Source organism: Muscardinus avellanarius (genome assembly GCF_963383645.1).
Source record: "Muscardinus avellanarius genome assembly, chromosome: X".
NCBI classification, from domain to species: Eukaryota; Metazoa; Chordata; class Mammalia; order Rodentia; family Gliridae; genus Muscardinus; species Muscardinus avellanarius.
In genome coordinates, this window is record NC_137792.1 from 100,047,489 (window position 1) to 100,065,985 (window position 18,497).

At 35.4% G+C, this 18,497-nt stretch overlaps 1 protein-coding gene across 1 annotated transcript in view; it reads right to left on the reverse strand.

Moving 5' to 3' along the window:
* Positions 1 to 18,497, reverse strand: part of IL1RAPL2 (interleukin 1 receptor accessory protein like 2) — a gene marked incomplete at both ends in the record, with an annotated part of 1,085,952 nt that overhangs the window by 22,002 nt on the left and 1,045,453 nt on the right. The window contains one exon of the mRNA XM_080718785.1: positions 11,782 to 11,927. Within this exon, the coding sequence (XP_080574911.1) occupies positions 11,782 to 11,927 (146 nt within the window). The remainder of the gene's footprint in view (positions 1 to 11,781; positions 11,928 to 18,497) is intronic.

Sequence of the window (18,497 nt, forward strand, 5' to 3'; positions counted from 1 at the left end):
AATCACTTGGCCTCTTTGGCCAGCACAAGGTTATGCCAAACTTAGGTTGCTCCAGTGGGACATCTTTAGAACTCTGAAAGTTGAGATAATTAAATCAACACATAATAGAAGGAAACATAATGTCTCCCAGGCTCATGGAACATTACCTGTAGCTTAATTGGTTATATTAACAAATCAAAAAGGGCTATCATCAAAAGAGGGGATGATATCATGGAATTTAGGTAAATGGAAAGTCAGAGGAGAATTTAGAATGAATTCAACTCTATCTAGAGGAAAATGCAATTTGAGAGACAGCAGACCAGAGATATATTTCTCACTCAAGGACAAGAACATTTTGTGGTCTTATCATACTTAAATGAAATTGCCCACTATCTGACCTTTCTCTAATCTAATTTCATAATTACCAAGTGATGATTCCGTTATGAATTCAGCTTGCCATGTAACAAAAACTAGAAATGTGGGTACATCCGTGGCTTCTGGGTTCCGTTAGCATCAGCCAGTCTCTCTGGATGAATCAATTCTGGGGCAACTGTCAAAATCAAAATGCTATGACAGTATGTCATGCTTGTTTTCTTTTTGGTACTGGGGATTGAACCAAGAGGTGTTCTGCCTCTAAGTATCACCCCAGCTCTTTTTATAATAATTTTCTATTTTGAAACAGGTTCTTGCTTAGTTGCTGAGAGTCCCACTTAGTTGTTGAGGCTAGCCTCGAAAATGCATTCCTTCTGTCTCAGCCTTCCAAATACTGGGATTATGGGCATGTGCTACCATGCCTGACTAGTATGCCACTCTTGAAAAAACACAGAGTCAACCTTTCTCTGTGAATGTCCATATTCTCTATATAGGATCATAACTTAAGAGAAATTAGTCCAGCTCAATACAATATGTAGGTCCATTTATTATTCTTCCATTCTTCAGTTAACAAAAAGATAAACATGATATATATATATATATATATATATATATATATATATATATATATATATTATAGATAAAGACTTCAGCCAGTCTATTTCCTAATCCACAAATAATCCTTGTGGCAAATATTATTACTACAAATCTACAGATGAAGAATTTGAGGCTCAGTAATTTAAGTCGCTTATCCAAGCACATTTATCTAAGAAGGGGCCAAAATAGGAAAAAAGCCCAGGTCTCCTAACTTTAAATTCAATATTATTTTTATTATACCACAGTTTTATGTTCTATTGCTTGTAAACTGACAATAGAAAGCCTTCTACCTGTTTTTCAGAACTGTTAATAGTACATTTTCAACAAGATTTTAGCTATTCTGATTTTTCTGTATCAAGTGAAAAGGATGAACTGTAATTTTTCCAGCAGGAATGAAATAACTGGGTTGAACTCAGACACCTCATTGTGGGGGGTACTGCAAAATACCATAGCTGTAGCCAGGGAGGAAGAATGAGCTCCATAGAGTCCAGTGCATAAAAATATTATAATATTTTGTATGTATAATGGAATTTAGTCTTGTAAAAAATGAGGTAAGAGAAGAGATGATGATGGCTAGAGACAGTACTGTTAATCAGGAAAAACGGGGAATATAAACAAATGTCACCCTTTTGAGTAGGAAAAGAGGGTGAAGGATGGAAAGAGGAAGAAAATAGAGATACTGTGAAGGACAAGTCATGTCAATAAAAAAAACATTATGAAGGGACACATAATAAGCATGGATAGGAAATTGGAGTCTGTTTCTGTCCTGCCTGCTACAAGATTTCATCTTGAAAATTAAGCAAATTTTAAGTTAATAAAATTTCACAACAAAATCGTTCCACTTCCTGCCCCTATATACAAAGTGGCTACCCAGGAACCACTGCCTACTTCTATGTGGGGGATAAAGCAAGCTTACTTAAGTGAACTCTGTGGAGATGCAAGCATAATCTTTGCTTGTTATCTCAAAACTTTACATAAATTATACATTATTAATAACCAGCCTCATATTTAAAAATTTCTTTGTTATTCTAAAAAACAGCTTCTTTCTTTCACCTTAGGACACTGACTGACTTGATTTGAAATACTTTTCCTGTTGTAAGATGTTCATTTTATGCTATAAATATAATCGTTTATACTCTCTCTCTCTCTCTCTCTCTCTCTCTCTCTCTCTTCTTCCCTTCCATCAAAATAGGTTTTAACTGTTTTCAAAGTCACTTAATAGAAACTTTTTCAGCAATTTCTGTTATTTACAGAGTATCTATTACATAGATGAAAAACTTCAGCAGCAGAAATAATTTGTCCCTCCATGAAACAGCTTTTTTTTTCTTGGTAGTACCAGGGTTCCTGGAAGCCCTTCTACCTCCAGACTACACTCTCAGACCTATTTTATACTTTTTTAAATTTGGAAACAGGGTCTCTTAAGCCAGCGTGGCTGGCTTGGAACCTGTGCAATCCTCCTGTCTCCGCCTCCCAAGTGCGGGGATTACAAGCATGTACCACCATGCCTGGCAGCGGATAGTTTTTTTGTCCATATATTTATGGAAGAAAACCATGGTGTGAAAAGTACCTTCACTCTTTTGGGGGTCTATTTTATAGAAAACATCTTTGAAAGATATTACATAAGGATATCTGTTTAAGCTGAAAATTGTGGACTTAGGCTCTGGGACTCAACCCATATTCTTTGATTAATCCCATTCAGTCATATCAAAAGAGAAACATCTATCCTGTAGTCCAAGCATAAAATTGTCAGCACCCAAATGACACTGGATTTTTGCCTTTTATTTTTATTTGCTGTTTCTCATCTCAACAGGATCTATACATATGGGGACATTCCCTGACCAAGAACTCAAAGTCATTTGATTTGGGTTGTGTTGTATACTTTCATAAGGATATCTGTAGGCAGAACACCACACATTTATGGTGTTGTAAAATTTTTAGGTGTCCAAAGTATGAGTATAGTTCTTTTTACCCTTCTTATTTTGACTCCAGCTATTTCTTTACTTTGAAAACAAAGGTTTATGTTCAGAAACTAAGAAGAAACAGGATCTTGCTGTAACAAATACTTAAATATACGTAAATATCTGGGAGGACAGGGCAGTGAGCAGAGGCTAGAAGATTTTTTAGGTCCATCATCCTGAAAAGATCCTTGAGAGAGATTCTGGTGAGGGCTCAGAAGAAAATGAGATATGTAGGGAAAACCTTAATATTCTTAGAGATTATCTAAGTGGTCATCATCAGGATTTAGGTAGAAATATGGATGGTATAGGTTGTTCTGATAAGGTTTCATATGAAAATGAGGACCAGTTCCTCACTACACACAAAACTGGCAGTGCCTTGATCTTAGATTTTCCAGAGGCCAGAACTGTGAAAAGTATATCTCTATTTTTATACATTATACAGTCTAAAGCATTTTGTTAGGGCAACCTGGACAGAATAAGAAAACTTCCGACTTCCGGGAAGATGGTGACCGAGAAAAGCTGGGCTTAAGAGCCCCGCTAACAACCAATCTCCATTACCACAAAATCAGCGCCTTTCATAGCCAGAAAACACCATCACCAGAGAAACAAAAAAATCACCAGGCTCCAGAGAGAAAGTGGACTGAGAACAGAGCTCAGAGCCACAGAGGGGATACACCGGCCTCACACCCGAGGACGCGGCAGCAGCGCCATACTGCCGGCGGCAGCGGTGAGTTCACCGGATAGCTCCAGCAAGCCGAGGTGAGCCGCTGCAGAACAGCCAGGCGCAGGGAACATCTAAAGCTCCCAGTGGCTGAGCTCAGCACACGCTGCAGGCACTCAGAATGGAACTCAAAACCAAGAAGAAATAAGCCAGCCTCATGGCCGAGGGCATGGCAGCGGCACCATATTGCCACCGGCGGCAGCAGCACTGAATTCACCGAATTCAGTACAGCTACATCTGCGTACTCAAGAACAGTGAGTCAAATTGCGGGCCACAGTGGAGAAATCCCAGTACTGTACTCACTGGGACTTGACCCAGTGGGAGAGGGGCGGTGGCAGTGATATCACACCATAGGAGAACATGCAACCTGGCACCCCCCACAGTCTAAAGCAGCCTCTATCGACTCTCTGGGTCAGAGACTCTGTGATAAAACCCAGTAAAGGAGTAGTGGGGTCTGAGATACTACTGACTCGAGATCCAGAGCACCTTAAGTGAAGTCATAGTGACCCAAGGGAAGAACCCAGAGAAGGCACAAACTTCTGAAATCATGGGAAAGAGGAATAATACTGGAGCAATGAATGCTCACAACCCCACAACATCAGAACCCGAAAAAACAGAAAATCAGAGATTTCTAGAAGACCAAATCAGGAAAATAACTGTAGAAATAATAGAGGTGCTTCGAAAAGAACTCAGAGAGAGCCAAAAAGAGATAAAGGATGCAATTAATGAAGTAAAGGCCTCAATTCAAAGCACAAACAACCGATTAGACCACATGGAGAACAGAATCTCGCTCTTAGAAGATGATCAATCCAAAAATTAACTCATAGTTTCTAATCTAGAAAAAAATATCCGACAGCAGGAATCTGATATTGAAGAAATATGGGCCCATTTTAAGAGAGCTAACCTAAGAATAATTGGAATAGAGGAGGGAAAATAAAGTGAAACCAAAGGGATCAACAATCTCTTCAAGGAAGTAATAGCAGAAAATTTTCCAAACATAGAGCAAGAGGTTGATACACAGGTCCAGGAAACTTATAGAACGCCCTTTAGACAGGATCGGAGAAGAGGATCCCCATGCCACATAATTGTCAAAATGACCAATGTGGAAGCCAAGCAGAGAATCTTAAAGGCAACAAAAACAAAGGGCCAAGTGACATTCAGAGGCAAACCAATTAGAATCACTCCAGACTTCCCAAACCAAGTCATGAGAGCCAGAAGGGCTTGGAGTAACATATTCCAAACTCTGAAAGAAAACAACTTCCAGCCAAAAATTTCCTACCCAGCAAAACTTTCTATCAAATTAGATGGAGAAATAAGAAGCTTCCATGACAAACAGAAACTGAAGGAATTTATGTCTTCAAAACCAGCGCTAGAGAAAATACTCAAAGAGATTAACTACAAAGAAATAGGTAACACACACCAGAACGAGAGAAACAAGATTTTCCATCCAACAGACAACTAAGATTGGTTATCTGTGGAGATTCATTATTTATGTTAGTCTTTTACCTATCTCTAAATTGTATTGTTTGCCTTTATTGTTGTTAATTTTTAGGATTTCTAGTTGGAATATTAATATACCTTCAGATATAGCATTTGGAAATATTTTATCCCATTCTATTAGTAACTGTTAACTCTGTTTACATTGTCTTTGGATATACAATATTTTTTATTTTTTAGGGAGTTTGTATACTCTTCTGTTGCCTGTGCCATTGAAATCATATCCAAGAAATCACTGCCAATTTCAATGTTGTGAGGTTTTATGACCCAGATTTTCTTCTAAAAGTTTATAGTCTTAAGATTTATATTTAGGTCTCTTATCTATTTTGAATTAATACTTGTATATGGGATTAGGTAAGGGTCTAATTTTATTCTTTTCCATGTAATTATTATTTTTCAACAATATTTAGTTAAAAGATTATTATTTCCACCACCAAATGTTCGTGGAAACCTTGTCAAAAATAACTTGATAATTTAGGGAAGAATTTATCTCGAGGCTTTTATTTAGCTCTAATATTTTATATATCTGCCTTTAGAATAGTACTACACTGTTTCAATTATTGTAGCTTTATATGGTTTGAAATCAGAAAATATACATCTCCTAACTTTGTTCTTTTTCGAGATCGTTCTGGGTGTCTAGAATCCATATTCCATATTAGGATAGATTTTTTTCTGAAAAATAAATATATAAATATATGATAGTTTCACCTAAAAAAATAGAAAAAAATATTCTCTGGTAAGAAAGAAAGTAAAAAGAAATATTGAAATGTTATCTTTAAGTCATCAAAAGCTTGGTATCAGACAAATGAAACTGTTATGTGAGGTTATCATTTTTAATTTTGGATAAATTGCTATAATACTAGATGTCAACCACTAAGCCAAGCATGAGAAGGAGAGATGGGGAGGGAATGGGATGGGGATCAGGTGGGGGCTGACTGGGCGATGTGTGCATGTATGTCTACAAAAGTTTGTATCCCACTATGATGTATGAATACAGTGCAAAAAAAAAAAGAAAGCTTCCTATATGGTTTGAAGAGTAAGAGAGTAGCAATAGCATTGGAAATGAAGATAGAGATTAAGTAATATGCTGCTGTAGGAAAGGGAGTATATATAGAGGAACAGAAATACTTATTAGAATTTTTAGCCTAAATTCAGAGTCTTAGTTTACCAAAGGATAAATAAAGCATGGATCACTTCCTAAAAATTAGTTTTATTTACTGGCTAGTAGTTCACCAGAGAATAAAAAGTGGTAAGTTCCAGTAGCTGATGTATAGGTAAAAATGTCTTGTTTTTATATAACCTGACCTTGTTAATTTGATATATTGGACATGAGTTTTCATTTTACAGGAGGCCCTTTTTAGTTTATAAAAGGATTCATCACATTTTTAATAATAAGCATATAGGACATTTTAAATATTTGAATTACAGCTCAGTTAGAGGTTACTGGTCCATAAAACAAGTCATATTTTTATTCTAGATGGGGCAATTATAGCAAATGAAGTCAATCTGTGCTGTGATCAAGTATAAAATCTCAAACTTCAAAAGAAATGTCTGAAGTTTCACAAAACAACACAAAATTGGTTTGACTTAAAAAATTAGGGCAAGTAATAGGGATTCTTCCTCTTCTTTGGTGGGGATGTAAATTAGTGCAACCACTTTGGAAAACAGTATGGAGAATCCTCAAGAAGAATGGGAACAAATCTACCATTTGATCCAGCAATACCACTTCTGGGTATTTACTCAATAGAATGGAAACCAAAGTACCAAACTAAAGCATGTGTATCTATGTTCATAGCTGCACATTTCACCATAGCCAAACTATGGAACCAGCCAAGATGTCCATCAATAGATGAATGAATTACGAAACTGTGGGATATGTACACAATGGAATTTTACTCAGCCATTAAGAAAACTCAATTACATCATTCACAGAGAAATAGACTGAAACTAGAGAACATTATACTAACTGCGATTAGTCAGTCACAAAAAGTAAGAAATCTTCTTTGGGGTAATAGCATACTCTTGAGAGAGAGCTTCTAAGGAGACCAAATGTGGAAAAACTAATGGCATCCTTTTTAAAATCATGTGAAAACAGTTCAATGCTACCTGGAATAGAATATATAACCTGGAATATTATGGACCAAAATGGTTTTATTGGACTTCACATTGTTTTGAGTGAAATGAATACTAATATTAAAAAATCACAAAGTTTTATATCCAGTCTTTCAACTTCACCTGGAAATTTTTAAGCTCTCCTACAAATGGGCCCACGTTCTAACAAGCATAGCAAAACTCTTGTGGAATAGAGTAGTGGCTTGTTAATTAAAGCAAAGCATACTTTCTCCACTCTGTTATGTTTTTTTAATATCTAGCCCTTATGAAAATTCTCTATCTGCCAGATTCCACAGCCTTTGCATTTTCACTTTTTTAAAATTTTCATTGGTGCATTTTAGTCATACGTCTTAATGGGGTACAAGATGATAGAGGCATACACACATACATCACTCATTTAGCCCTTCCTCAATCTCCCCCATTTAATCCCCCTCCCTCCTTTACATACCTAGCTAACTGACTTTGCTATATTTAAGAATGTATATCATCTACATCAGGGTACTCAATGCCAATCTTGAAAAGAAAAATTAATTGAAGAAGCAAAATGCATTTAGGTAATGCAGGACAGATATTAGCCAAGACAGGATCACAGATCAAATCTTCTCTTTACCAGTCCTTTTATCATTCCCCATACCTCATTATGCTCGTCCTCTATGAGATTTATAACCCAAAAGATATTTTGAGCACTTGATATTTCTTATGCACTGGAGATAGGGATACAATGCTAAATGAGGCAGTTAAAGTATCTGTTTTCATGGAGGTTACTTTCTATGAGGGATAGATGACAAAATTAAAACAGATATACAATGTAATAGAAACAATAAAAATAAATGGATTCAATTTAGAGGAAAAAGAAAATGAAGAATAATTGCATTTTATATGGGGGCAGGGAAAGCTTATTGAACAGGCAGCATATAAGAAGATACTTCTTATAAATGACATTATTTTGTTGATCTTGATTGATGAACAGAATTCCATTGTGTGGCTAGTCCATAATTTTATAATCCATTCATCTGTTGATGAGCATCTATATTGGTCTTATAATTTGGCTATTGTGGATTATGCTGCTATGAACATGGGTATGCATATATTACTGTGGTTCTCTGGCTTAAACCCCTTTGGAAATATACCCAGGAGTGGTATAGACAAATTATATGGTTGATCCATTCTCAGTTTTCTGAGAAATCTCCACACTGATATCTATAAAAGCAAAAGTAATTTGTAATCCCATCAAAGGTGTAGAAGAGTTCCAGTTTCCCTACATCCTTAATATTTATTTATTTCTAAATGTTATTGTGCACTGTAGGCATACATCTTAATGGAGTACATGATGGTAGGATGGTAGAGGCATATATACACACATCACACAATTAGCCTTTACTCAATTCCCTCCCCATTCCTTTCCTCCTCCCTCTTTCTCATGTTTGGCTTAGTAATTGACTTGATATGTTTGTGAATGTACATCCTGTATATTAGGGAATTTCCCTCTTCTTCCCTCCCAGCCCCCTCAGTTAGGTTACCTTATTTGCTCATCTATTGTATCTCTTCCTTTGTCGAAAGATCTTCCTATGACCAACTTTCTCCCTAGCTTCTGCTTATTAGGGAAAACATCTGATTTCTTAGTTTTTGTGATTGACTAATCTCACTTACCATAATGCTCTCCAGTTCCATCTATTTCTCTTTAAATGACATAATTGTGTTTTTATAGCGGAGTAGAATTCCATTGTGTACATATCCCATAGTTTTGTAATCCATTCATCTGTTGATGGACATCTTGGCTGGTTCCATAGTTGAGGGTGACCTACCCTTGTCAATATTTATTATTTTTTTACTTCTTGATGATTGCTATCCTGATTGAGATTAGATGGAATTTCACTGTAGTTTTGATTTTTAGCTCCCTGATTGTTAATGACATTGAACATTTTTCATGTATTTATTGGTCATTTATATTTTTTCTTTTGTGAACTGTCCATCAATTCAAGAGAAATAAATTGTCATTTGCAGGAAAATGGAAGGACCTGGAGAACATTATGTTAAGGGAAATGAGCCAGTCACAGAAAGTAAAGGGTCACATGTGTTCTCTAATATGTAGAAGCTAATGGAGATATCAGAGGAATTCCAGATAATGGAGGAGAAACCTCAGTGGAGCCAGAGAGGTGTTCTAGGGGAAGGGGAGAGAGGAGAGTGAGGTTTATTAAAGGAATTACTATCATTGGCTATGTGTACATATGTAAATTATACCATTGCCAATCTCTCTTTATATATACATTATACATACATACATACATACATACATACATACATACACACACACACTTGTGTGAAGTAAGGGAGCCATAGGAACAGCTGGGTAGAAAAGTGTTTCAGGCCAAGGAAATTTCAAGTGTGAAGGATTTGGTGCAGGACTGTGTTTGGTGAACATGAGAAATAGAAACAAAGCTATTGTATATGATGTTTGAGGTAAAGTTTAGTATAAAGTGAGATCAGAAATAAGGGCAGAGCTGGGTATGGTGGTGTGTGCATGTAATCCCAGCATTTGGGAGGCTGAGGCAGGAGGATCACAGTTTAAGGACAGCCTCAGTTACTTAAGTGAGGCCTTTTGTAACTCAGTGAGACCCTGTTTCAAAATAAAGAAGAAAAAATAGGGCTAGAGGTGTATCTCGGAGATTGAATGCTCCTGGGTCCCATCCCCAGTACTGCAAAAAAAAAAAAAAAGAAAAAAAAGAAAAAAATGAGGGCAGATTGTGTAGTGCCTTATAAGGTGCAATAAGATTTGGGGACTTAGTATTGGTGGTTCAGAATATGGGAAGGGATTTGGAGCAGTGAAGGTGGGAGAAGTGATCAAAGTCTGAATAGGCTTTGAAAGTAGAGCCATGGGATTTTCTGGTGGAAAAGATAGAGAATGTGAGTAGAGAAAAGAAAAGGTGAAGGATGACCCCAAGGATACTGCCATGAGCAACTAGGAGGATGGTGATAGAGATGAAAGTGGAGACCAGAGGATGGAGTTTGTAGGGAGAAATCAGTAGAAATCTTGTTTGGGACAAGCTAAGCATGACATGCCTACTAGATCTTTAACTGGCATTGTTGAGTAGGCAAATGGGAATATAAGTCTGGAGTTCAAGTGAGAAGTCCAGGTCAAAAATATAAGTTTGAGATTTGTCAGCACACAAATATTCATTAACTCCCTTATTTACTATTGTATCCCTAGTATATAAAATATATTAAGTGCTAAAATAATCTGTTGGTTTAAAAATCTCTTAGAGGACCACCACGATGAGTTGGGGGGTGGAGGATATAAGGATTGGTAAAAAGATTTGATCTGTGATCTTGTCTTAAATGTTAAGAAAAACCATGTGAAGGAGACTTAATAAAATCATCCAGCAAATGAGTGAGGAGACCTGAAAGCTGGGAAATCTCAATATTTAAGTGTGGGGAAGATATAATAAATATAATAAAATATACAAATAAACATTAAAAATACAGACGATGTAAATGTCACTCCACACATTTTCATCTTTTACTTCTGTTAGGCAAGTTAACTAGCACAAATTCACTAGAGTTTTATTTTAAAATATGTATCAAATACCTTAAAAGTTCTATAGTTTCAACTGAGAGATTTCACTTCCAGAAATTTACTTTTAGTGAAAAATATTATGTGTGTGAATCAAAGATGTTTTAATTTAAAATTTGCTGATTTTTTAAAAAGCTGCTCTAGCCTCTAAGATCATAGTGTTGTTCCTATGCTGACATTATTGCCTTTATCTCTATAAATTTAGTTTTTTCTTTGCTGATTGTGTACAATTTCCCTAATCTAGAACAGACTCTAGAGAAGGATCCCTATAAATTCAAAATTACATGCACATTTCTCTTATATAGCCTCTTAATAGTAGTGTATCACAAAATATACTTAATAATCTTATGCTAATAATGGTAACATCATATGGTACTATTAATTATTTTATTTATTTTTATTTTTTTGGTGGTACTGGGGTTCCTGGAAGCCCTTCTACCTCCGGGCTACACTCCCAGACCTATTTTTACATTTTTATTTGGAAACAGGGTCTCCTAAGCCAGCGCACGCGGCTGGCTTCGAACCTGCGCGATCCTCCTGTCTCTGCCTCCCAAGCGTGGGGATTACAAACGTGCACCACCACGCCCAGCTCTTGTTTTATTAATTTTTAGTCATGGAATAAAAAAGCAACTTTGCTCCTTATTCCATAATATAATCTCTAGTGTTTCATTTAAGTAATGTAAGAAATAAGATGAGAAAGTTCTGATTATATTTGTATATATATTTTTCATGTGTTACTTATAATTATAACCAAGGTATAGTTTATCTAAAATGATTTAGTGTATAACACTATTTCATCTCATTTTTTCATTTTCTAGTGGTGTTGAACATCAGGCATTTTTTGCTAATATGCACAGCAAGAGAAGATTAGCATAAATTTACAGTTAATGACAAAATAAGGCCAGGAAACATATATAACTTTAATAGCTATTTGTGGTTAAACAAACCATAGTTATAGCTATAAAGATGAATACCCTTTTTACGCAGCAAAACACTGGCATGTTTCCGTCCATTTCGGTTTTCTACATGGCAGGTATAATTAGCCAGGTCAGCCTCCACCACTGAATCAAAGATGAGTGCCAACTCAACTTCTTTTTCTCCAAGGTGTTCTTTGAGGAGCCTGAAATAAAGACAATATTCTTTGCTGAATTGGTTTGATTTGGATAGAGAGCAATCATGTGAACTATACAGACGGTTCCCCCACCCAGGTCTCTAGTAGGCACAGAAAGTTCTGGCTAGATATATGTATATGCGAGAATTAAAAAAAATGCAAAATGTGGCACCTGACCTGATGAACAGTCAGGAAATAAAAGAAATTATAATTCATTCAGCAACAAGAAATATATCACTAAGCTTTGATAAATGAATCCAACATGATTTGTGTGGCAAAAAGAAACACTGGTTTCCATACGCTAAATTGAGTTTATGAATATCATGTGGGTTATGGCACCATGTCTTGAAGGAAAAAAATCTGTAGCATAGATTTTGTATAAGAGGTTAGAATTAGTGAGGTGTGGTGGTGCATGCTTGTAATCCCAGCATGTGGAAGGCTAAGACAGGAGGATTGCGTTTCGTGGGGACAGCCTCAGCTACTTAGTGAGACACTTTGCAACTCAATGAGACTGTTTCAAAATAAAGAATAAAAAATAGGGCTGGGGGTATAGTTTGGGGATATAATGCCCCTGGTTAGAATTTTCATAGCATTGAGGTAAAAGGATAATAAAGGGGGCCTTAAAATAGCTGCTGTATGAAAAGTCAACCAAAGGTGGTTAGTAGCCTTCTATCCTCAAATATCCATGAGAAGCCCATTCTCTTTTCTTGCTTGTTGTCCAATACAGTAATGTGCACTACTCCCTAATTTCCCATGGATTCCACCCCCCTTGGCACTGATTTGTAAAGATATGCTATGCATTTTCCCTTCTGCTTCCCCCCACCTTCTGTGATATTCTGCTTTATGCTTTCTCAAGTGAAGTTGCAAAGGGCTTTGAATAGCCAGGAACAGATGTTCTTTGCAGAGAAACTGAGTTGCTGATTCTTTCTTAAAGGGTACAACCCCATCTCTTAGAAGTTATATTTTCACCAGTGATCAGTTACCTCCTGAGTGAGGTGAAAGACTTTTTCTGTATCTTCTTGCCTTTGGCCAAAGGAGTCAACCATGAGTCAAAGTGGTGATAAACCTGCAGTCAAGTTGTAGTGAAGGTTTTCAAATACATATATTTGTAAGAATAAAAGATCTTATATAGAAAATTGGGGAATTATAAACAATTCCTACCTTCTTTTTGGACCTGTGAGTATCAATACAGAGAGAATCCCATTGATATATACTAGCACTGATCATAAAGTTGGAAAAGACAATGGTGGTAAGAACAAAATTGGGTTCTAATTATAGGCCTCTCACTGACAGATTCAAGCTTGGGCCCATGAACTCCATAGTGTTTTAGTTTATCATCTTTAAGTATGGGGGAAAAGCCAGGCTTGGTGGTGCAAGCCTGTAATCCTAGTACTTGGTAGGTTGAGAGAGGAGGATCACAAGTTAGAGGCTAGCCTCAGCAACTTAGTGAGGCTCTATTTCAAAAACCAAAATACAACGAAACAAAACAACAAAAAACAGGGCTGGAGGTATAGCTCAGGGTTTGATCAACAGTACCAAAAAATATAAAAAGAGTTGGATTGTTTCCTTCTTCAGCCCATTGTACTTCTGGACTGACTAATCTCATGTAGCATAATATTATCTAGTTACATCCATTTTCCTGCAAGTGACATGATTTTGTTCTTTGTGATTGACTTTTATATTTTTGTTTAAGTGCATTATGTGAAAGTATTACCACCAATGTTACTAATTTGTTGAGGGGAGAAAAAGAGAGAGAGTGGTGTATTGTAGAGGGAAGTACACCAAGAGCTGTGTGTATGTGTGTGTTTTTACTCCACTTAACCTCACTACACACAATGCATAATTGCAATGCACCAATAAAACAATTTTAAAAGAAAATAATAGGTCTTCTTTCATGCTATTAGAACATAGCAGTGTTGAAACAGCCTCCAAATTTCTGTGTATTGAAATTAAAAGATTTATCTCAGGAAAAAAAGAGTTGGAAAAAATAAGTACCATATTTACCTTAACTTTATTGTGACGGTGAAGTGGTTTAAACTGATTTGAAAAGTAAATAACCGTTTGTACATATAAAATAAAGCTGTTATGCATAAATCCTTCATTCTCAGAAGGTAGATTATTTAGAATTTGGCTTCTGAAAAAATATTTTATTTATATTTACTGACTTTTAGGATTGACTTGGCTTATTCTCCACTGGCTATTTTTTGAGAGAAGTAAGTGTTTAAAGTTGGGTTCATAAAAGAGAGTCTCTAGAACATGAGAGTCTCCTCTTCTAAAATCTCAAGTACAAATTATATTCCAAATAGACATGCTTTTAAAATCAATGCTATTTCTGTTCCCTTTCGACAATGCATACCTGAGAGTTGACAATACTGGCATTTATAACTTGAGTAAGTCTTCTTTTGCCCTTTACATTTATGTATCATCACTGAACCATACAAGTATAAGGATTTTTATAACTAATTTTTTGAATACTACATCTTACTACTAGTCATTTTATTAATAGTTTTTCTTTCTGAATAAAAGGTATAGTTCTTGCTCCTATTCCCAACAAACACTTAACCAAAAAAGTTGAGAATTTAGTACCTTCATTGTTTCCATTGACTTTTGCTCTCTCCATTTCCCCCTGATATTGATAAATCTTACTGCATTAAATTATTTTAGTTCTGTGTAATTGCTATGAACAAACCCCCTGTAGTTCCAGAAGCTGCTTAGGTACCACAAAGATTGATTTTAAATTCAGTTTGATTTAAAGCTTCACATGGAAGGCAGCCACAACTTCTGCCGGGCATGAGGCAGAAAGCTGATCCTGTTCCTCCTGACCAAGCCTTTCCCTCTACATTTCTAATGCAGTTTCCAAAAACAGCTCTTCACAGTCTGCAAAAAGAATTTGGAGAGAGGATTTGAAAAATGATCCATGGCCCATCTATTAATATATATGAGGTGTCTTAATTATCAGCTCTTAAAATCTAGAGGTGACTTGCTTTTCTGGAATTAAAGAACAGGTTGGTGTTTATGCCTACAAATCACTCTGCAGGGCAGTCGTAATTTCCTACCAAATATTGATATGTAACAATCCATCAATAATTCTTTGTCACTCCATAATAAGTGCCTAGATATTTGATGTAAGAGCAATGTAAACATTAGAAGGTATGCTTCCTGCTTCCATTAAGCTTTAACATTTAAATAAGAAGATAAAACTTACACAGTGGAAAAATATAGAAAGAACAAGGTAAAACAAAATGGTATAGTAATGCATACAATAGAATTTTACAGAAGAAACTATCTAAATCACCTAGAAAAGGTTTGCAAAACTGTCTAGACAAAGGGAAAAAGAGTTTTTTGCAGAAGAGAAAAGTAGATTTTTGCAGAATGTGTGAAAAGGAGACACTGAAGAGTGTTGTCACAATGGAGACCAAAGGTGAAGAGAATCTAGGATGTATTTCAAATGTCCTTAGAAGTATCTAATTCCAAGGATTAACACTGGGGAACAGGTAAGGACCACGTACATTTTTAATATATTTTTAACAGACTCATTGGGCATAATTGAGACAAATACTGCATATATGCAATTAATAAAAATTGATGAGTTTGAACATATGCATACACCCATGGTGTGATAATAAGGAGTTCAAGATTAAGTACTAAGGCAAGTTACTGTTGAGGTCAACACTGAAAAAACGAAGTAAAAATAATTGACAGAAATCTTTAGCTTTGATTTTTCATTTAGTTATGACTTATGATTGAAAAGTAATATGAAAATGAGCTTAGAAACTGTTGCTCTTGTCCACATACATACAAATAAAGCTGAATACATAGATTACCAACTTTTAGATCCATTAGATAATCAAATTCATAGGACAAACTCTGACCCCAAATATTGACAATTACAGTGGACTGGGATCAGAATCCCAGAGCTTAAGCCAGTACCAGTAGGAACACTTAAGCTCTAATTAAATGCAATTTGTACATGTATGAACACATTATATGGTACTCCATTAATATGTACAATTTTCGTGTTTTATGCATAAGTTAAAAAGAAAATTTAAAATTATAGTTATTGAATTTCTGGAGGCCTGTTATGTATGAATTTAAGAATTGTAAACTTCATGGGATATAATCTTAGGACGATCTTATACTTTCATGAGTTTTACCTACAGAAGCATTATCAGTTCTCAGGGAGAAAATCACATAAAGGTCCCCTTATGCTTCTGGCAGGTAAAAAGGGTAAGTAATCATTTTAAGATTAGCCCAGAACACTCTATTCTTCTTTTAAAAACCTGCCCTCAAGGGAAAGTAGTTTATTAGAGCCTAAACCACTTAGATTCTACCAAGGCTTAGCCTACTTGGGATAAGGGAAATACCAACTCCGGAACACTCTAGTTTTCCTGTCTTTCCCAAAGGGAGGTAAATCTAAGAAACACTTATGAAGATAAGAGTCCAGGAACATAAATTCCCTATGAGTCTGAAATCTCATTATAAAATTATTTCTATCAAATCAATCAGGTTCCTATATGTTAACAAAGAATTTACCTGAAATAAAAGCAAAGCTCAGCTCCCATTTAAGAAGCAATCTCTATCTAAACCCAACAAAAACTGTGGAGAAAAAAAATTCCTAGGGAAAATGTTAGTCTCTGATACCTACAGTTATAACAATTGATAGAGCCTAACCCATAGCCAGATAAAGAGAAAATCTCACATTAAAAGCCTATTTCCTTTTCTTTTACTCAATACATTACATCTGGCTTTCGATGACAACACAAAATTATAAGGAATGCTAAAAAGCAATAAAATAAAACAATAACAAATACCCCCACGGTTTGAAGTGATGTGCATCAACAGATGAATAATTTAACCAGAGAGATGGAAATTCCAAGAAAAAAATATAAGGAAATGCTAGAAATTATGATCATACCCAATAAAGAAATGATAACTCATTCCCCTTTGCCTTTTTGAAAAGTATTACAGAAAAAGCTACTTTTCAGCACATGATTGAGCCTTAATTTTTGCATCATCAGCAACTAATCTGGTCCGGTGACATCACAGGGACCCAATGAAAGCACAATAAATAAAAGAATGAAAAAATGTTAAAGTAATGTGTTATAAAACGATGTGGAGGACATGCAAATACATGTTATTAAAGAATGAAGCCAATATGAAATATAATGTATGATTCTGCCTTCATGGAATTCTGGAAAGACACAATTTTTGATACAATGAAAAGAGATGAATAGGTGGGGTACAGAATATTTTAAGCCAGTAACAATATTCTATATGATACCATAATGGTAGATAACATATCATATTACATTTGCCAAATCTCAAAGAATAAACAACCCCATGGAATGAACTTTAATGTAAACTATGCACTTTAGGTGATAAGGATGTATCAATATAGGTTCATTGATTGTGAGTGGACAGGGATATGTGTATTTTTTCTTGAAACTTGTGATTCTAAACTCCTCTCTGAAAATTCAATGTGTGTAACACTACAAAGACACTATTTTAGTGCAATTTAGTACAATTCAGTGTCATTAAACAGACATTTTAAGAGCTTTGTGTGCCTAGCATTGGGTAACCTGGCATATATTAAAATCAATACTGTCTCTATTTTGCATTGTCTCTTATTACTGACTTTTGCCCATAAGATTTAACTATGGCAGAGAAAGAAAGGCAAACGGAAGAAGTCAGTTCTCTTTCTGTGGGTTCCATTACAATGAATTCAAACAACTGAGGAGTAAAAATATTTTAAAATGGTATCTGTACTAAATATGTACAGATGTTTTTTTCTTGTCCTTATTCCCTATACAATCTGGTATGACTACTATTTATATAGCATTTGTACCATACTGGGTATTATAAGTAATTTTGAGATGATTAAAAGTATGAGAAAGACAAATACTACTTGACCTCACTTATGTGAAATCTAAAAAAGTTGATGTCATAGAAGTTAAGGGTAGAATAGTGGTTGCCAGAGGCTAGGGAATGTAGGGGGAGGTAGGAATGGGGAAAGGGTAATCAATGGGTACTAAATTACAATTATATGGGAGAAAGAAGAACTGGTATGCTATTATAGAGTACAGTGACTATGGAAATAAATTATATACTGTATATTTCAAAAATCTAGAAGAAATAAATTTTGGAAGTTTTCATCATAAAAATATTATGAGGAGACAGATGTTTTTAGCCTAATCTAAACACTGCACAATGTATGCATGTATTGAAACATCATGTTGCCCCATTAATATGTAGTTTTTTATGTTTTTCTGTATCTAAATTTAAACATAAAAACAAATAAATAAACATTTTATTTTTATTTATAAATCAAAATAAAGTATCTGGGAAATGTGTGTAGGTGTAGGTTATGTAAAAAAGAACTATGCCATTTTACATAATGGCCTTGAGTATCTATGGCTTTTGGTATCTTCAGGGAAATCTTGAAGGGAGTCCCTTCTTTTTTTTTTTTTTTTTGTGGGTCTGGGGATGGAACCCAGGGACATTTGAACTCCGAGCTACATCCCCTGCCCTATTTTTTAGTCTTTATTTTGAAACCGGGTCTCACTGAGTTGCAGAGGGCCT